The sequence below is a fragment of the Perissodus microlepis genome, chromosome 6 (assembly GCF_051167445.1).
Source record: "Perissodus microlepis isolate ML-2025 ecotype Zambia chromosome 6, ASM5116744v1, whole genome shotgun sequence".
Taxonomy (NCBI): Eukaryota; Metazoa; Chordata; class Actinopteri; order Cichliformes; family Cichlidae; genus Perissodus; species Perissodus microlepis.
Window position 1 is genome coordinate 32,936,623 of NC_140466.1, and position 4,962 is coordinate 32,941,584.

Consider the following 4,962-nt stretch of genomic DNA (forward strand, 5'->3'; position numbering starts at 1 on the left):
CAAGTACATTTTTCCATTTCTAGAATCCCTAGAAGCTAGAAACACAAAACAAGGCTACGTCCACACGTACACGGGTACTTTTGAAAATGGAGATTTTTCGTTTTTAAAAAAAATCCTGTCCACAAAAATGAAGGAAAACGCTGCTAGGAACATGCCAAAGCAGCAGATGGCGCTATATTCCTATCCGTGTAGAAATGTTGGCTAATCAGAAGTCAGCCTGGGTGGGAAAGAGTAAACAAAGATGGCGCATAGAAGCAGAACTGAGTCCTATGTGTGGAGGGACAGTAACTGTGTAAGCATTTAAACACCGCAGAGAGTAAAATTAACAGTAATGGTATTTTGTGTAAGTCCGCCATTGTAGAAATTCATTTCACCGAAACAATAACCTGGCGCACAGTGTGACGTTAAAAAATGCGCACACCTTTGACGCTGCGTTTTCTCCGTTTTTCTCGTCCACACGTAAACGCAAAAACTGAGTTTTCAAAAATATCCACCCTGGCTGGAGTTTTTAAAAATCTCCGTTTTCAGTTACCGAAAACGCCGTTTACGTGTGGACGAAAGGTGCAAACGCATAGAAAAATCTGCGTTTTCAAAAATACCCGGGTACGTGTGGACGTAGCCCAAGATACTACTGTTATTATTAAATAGTTTCAATTTGTTTCTTAGTTTATTTGTGATTTAAATTTTCACCTTTCATCTTTATGCTTAGTTTGTTCTGGTTACTTTGAATTTTGTAGCTTTGAGCTTATTTCTCAGACTATCTCCTTTTGTAATTTGTAATTAAAAATAGTTCAGTGAGTTTATTTTCCTCCATTGTCCTGCGTTCTGTGTCACGTCTGTGTTTCTGTTCTTGCACACCAAGTTACTTATTGTGTTAGTCTGTTGTCTCTTGTGGTTTTTATTTTGTTTTACGTCGCTTGTCTGTTTTCTTATTTAGGTTCAGCTGTCCTCCCAGGTGTCTCCTGTTTGTCCTGAGCTCCTTGTGTATTTACTCCCTCAGTTTGTCTTAATTGGTTGCTGTGTCCTCCCTCTCTGTATTGTTTCCTTCCTCAGTGTTTCCCTGGTTTTGCTAGTATCCAGTTTCCCTCCTGCTGCCCTGCCACTGTGTTTTTGTATTTTTTGCTACTGCATTGAAGCTGATCTTTGAGTTCATCCTTTGTCTCCTGAGTTCTGAATTTGGGTCCATATTTGAAATATATTCGAAAAACTAACTCTGTAGGTGCTCACACGCCACTGCACGCTCATGCATGTGTGGGAAAGAAAGAGAAAGAGAGAAATACTGCTACAAGCTAGTTGTGATAAATGGTCGTTTAAATTGTGTCCAGGTAATGAACCATTAAATCTCCTCTTGCACCATCTGAATCTCTCTGCAATCACATCACATAGTATGCATATTTTAATTTATACAGCCAAATATCACAAATCCGACCTTAAGGTCTTTGCCACCTGGACACATCACCAACCGCTCTGAAGAAGCTTAGAGTGGATTTGGAAATAGACACCTGAGGTGAAAGAATTCAATTGATTAAAGTTGTGCTATTATTAAAAAGGTAACAATATCAAGATATGATCCAGGAGGATGTGAAACAACTTCTTAGGTTATGTACTTATTGATTTTCAGTAATTAACAATGAATATTTTTATTTTACAACCATGCAAACATGACTGATTAACCTGCATGGGGAAAAACTGAATATTGAGTATTAACAACTAAGAGTGCAATAAGTGACCACTAAAAGAGGCCCACACAAAAAGTTTTAAGGCTGTAAGACAGCTGTATGTCACAGAACAATGAACTTCATTTTGCGCTTACTCAGAATCAAATAGCATTTCATATCTTTGTTCACTAAGGCAGGAAAACAGCCTCAAGGTTTTTGTAAATTTTTCAGAATGTCTGAATTTTATTAGTACATTTTTCTAGCCATGTTGCTGGTTACAACCATAATAACTGGCTCCTGGCTAAGACAATATGTTGTTCAGGTGGTAAGCCTCTTCTCTCAGGTTTCACAGTGTGCACAGAGGTGGATTTGCACAAGAGAATCTTTCACGACCATAGCTGTGAGAAAAATGATCGTCTGTATCACGTAAAAATAACTGCAACTAATGAAACACATGATTCTCTTTGTGGCGGCTCTCTGATCCACAGCGAGTGGGTTCTAACTGCAGCTCACTGCTGGAAAGATCAACCTGGATGGTGAGAAATGACTGTTTCACATATTTTAAAAAAACAGTCCAGAGACAAAAATCATTACTGGTATTTTGTTCTTTTACCATTTCCATTGTTTAGGACTATGTCTGCATATGTAGGAATTCATCCAGGTCCAGGAAGAATGGTGACAATTACTGATCACAAAATCTTTGAGGACCAAACAGGAAAACATGACATCATGCTTCTGAAAATCGACCCACCAGAGAATAAGATTAAGCCTGTTGACTTACCTAAATGTACACGTTGCAAAAAGTGAGTTTTGAGTAACTTTTTAAGTGTAAAGTTTGAATTCTGGAAGTCCTTAATATGTTGACATAATATGTATTTTTCTTGTTTAGTTGGTTGGTTTTTTAAACATCCAGGAAGAGCAAAAAAATGTAGCAACATCTGTAGTCTATGAAAAAAATGACATCATGCTTTTGAAGTTACAAACCCCCATTAGTGACTGCAGAGCTTCTTTATTAACAATAATGTAACTAAGACTTGAATATTGAGCAAAGGGTTCTGGTTTTGATTTTAGGTACCTGCTTAGGAGGTACATCCATGATCTATAATAACTGACAATAAAACACGAGCATGAGGAAATGGAAGGAAATGTAATGTTTTAATAAAATGTTTGAATCTGCAAAGTTAGATTAGCTGACTTAGAGTGAACTGGAAATACCCAGCCTGCAGACTCCATTCAGATGATTTATTTTGTGCTCACAAAACATGGATATGTACTATTTATTTTTTTTTTATTTGTAGGCTGCGTGTCATTCAGATTGCAGGCTTTGGTGGTTATACAGTCAATGCAACCTACCACAAACGTAAGACCAGTATTGTTTTGATTACTTCACAATTTTCTAGTTTATATAATATTTTAATTTTTCTTGTGTGCCTGTTATAGTTACATTTTCATTTTATTTGAAAACTGTGATGACATAAAGTATTTATTTCTTTTTTTTTGTGGATATACTGTCAATTTCCCTCCTTTTTAAATGCTGCTCAGCTTCTTTTAAAGAACACATTTTGTTCCAGAAATGAGGCAAAGCATGTTTCATGTCTGATTTCCTTGCATGAAACACGCAGTAGCTTTTGTTTTTTACATTTTTTTCTCTAGTCCCTGGTACACCGCCTCATCTCCAGTGTGCAAAGATGCATGTTGTTGAGTGTGAGCTTAACCTCCATCCATGTAATTCAGCATTCTTATGGCCAAATGGAAACACGATGTGTTACAAAGAACCTCGAGTGGACACATGTCAGGTGAGTTGCCATGCTGCCAACATTTTATCTGTATCATTATCAGATGTTTTGGAACAAACATAATTTATGTTTTCTCTCTCAGGGTGATTCTGGTGGTGGAGTGATGGCCAAAAACAACAAGATTCATGGTGTGCTTGTTGGTGGTTATGAACATGCCTGTACCGGACCTGCTACTTCTCTGAAGGTCTGCTCTTACATTGGTTGGATAAATCAAGTCATTACACGGAGTAATGGAAAATAATAAAATTAAAATAACATTCAAAATAAACAGTCCTCAATGCAAGAAGCTGCTTCGGTGTGAATTGTTTCTACATGTGAACTTTCGATTGTTAAAATATAAATATGTCATGTGTGTTTTCAATGTAGTTTCAGGCGTCAAGTAGATCATTCAGTTGTTCAGAAACTGTGATGTTTGCATTGAGGTTGTTGGGTCATTTTTTCCAGATGATATTAAGTACAATTACTACAGTACAGCATTTAAGTACAAATGTGAGGAATTTGTACTTTATTTTATTTTATTTGGTCTTTCCATCACATTTGTGGCTTCTTCTCCACTGCTTCTAAGTGGAAATTGGCACATTTAACTTCACTACAAATATCTGACATCTTTACTTGTTATTTTACAGATGACAACCTCTGAGGCCGTCGCAGAGCAGCTGTATTTGTACTGACATTAGATTACACACAGGTGCACTCTGTTTAGTCATTAGCACTCATCAGGCAATGTCTATGGGCAACTGACTGCACTCAGACCAAAGGGGGCTGAATAATTACGCACACCCCACTTTGCAGTTATTTATTTGTAAAAAATGTTTGGAATCATGTATGATTTTCGTTCCACTTCTCACGTGTGCACCACTTTGTGTTGGTCTTTCACGTGCAATAATAAAATTGATTCATGTTTGTGGCTGTAATGTGACAAAATGTGGGAAAGTTCAAGGGGGCCGAATACTTTTGCAAGCCACTGTATATGTGCTGTGTTCCTCCATCTTTCTCCCTCTCTGTCATCCCCTCTCAGTCTTTGTGCAGTCACCCAAAGGTTAATTATAAAAGTATATCAGAGTTTACAACCGAATAAAAGGCATAAACTGGTCCATATCAGTTTGCTGCTGCTGGTGAGGGCGTTACTTGGATCTTGAAGCATACAGGGCTTACAACAGCCCTGAAATCTTTTGAATTTTCACTCAATAACAGCACCTTTTAAAGTTATTTGTTTTTATTTATTTAAACGTATAGTAAAATTAATATAAAGTGGTAAATGTTATGCACTACCTAAAGTTTGAAGTCACAGAATGATACTACTTAGTGCAGTTTTTAATCATTACCAGTCTTCATCTTAGAGCTTGTGCTCTTATTGTGCCATGATGTCTCCTTTTAAACTGTGTGGATGTTCACCTCTTCTTCATCCTTCCTGTTCCTTTCACCAAACTGCTCACTCTTGTTCTCCTCTGATCTCACTTCCTGTTCTGGTTATAAGAAGAATGCAGTCAGCATGTGTCAAAGACACT

General features: G+C 37.3%; 1 protein-coding gene across 1 annotated transcript; it reads left to right on the forward strand.

The window, feature by feature from the left end:
• Positions 1 to 312: 312 nt before the first annotated feature.
• On the forward strand, positions 313 to 4,461 carry LOC146386040 (trypsin-like). The gene is made up of 4 exons (XM_084932068.1): positions 313 to 2,461; positions 2,957 to 3,018; positions 3,312 to 3,454; positions 3,537 to 4,461. The coding sequence occupies exons 1-4, from the start codon at positions 2,202 to 2,204 to the stop codon at positions 3,693 to 3,695; spliced, it is 624 nt and encodes a 207-aa protein (XP_084788194.1). The 5' UTR covers positions 313 to 2,201; the 3' UTR covers positions 3,696 to 4,461.
• The last annotated feature ends 501 nt before the right edge of the window (positions 4,462 to 4,962 follow it).

Coding starts and splice junctions, on each gene's coding strand:
- LOC146386040 (XM_084932068.1), top strand. CDS start 2,202: ATGACTGTTTCACATATTTTAAAAAAACAGTCCAGAGACAAAAATCAT. Junction 3,019..3,311: donor CAATGCAACCTACCACAAAC/GTAAGACCAGTA, acceptor TTTTTTCTCTAG/TCCCTGGTACACCGCCTCAT. Junction 3,455..3,536: donor CTCGAGTGGACACATGTCAG/GTGAGTTGCCAT, acceptor TTTCTCTCTCAG/GGTGATTCTGGTGGTGGAGT.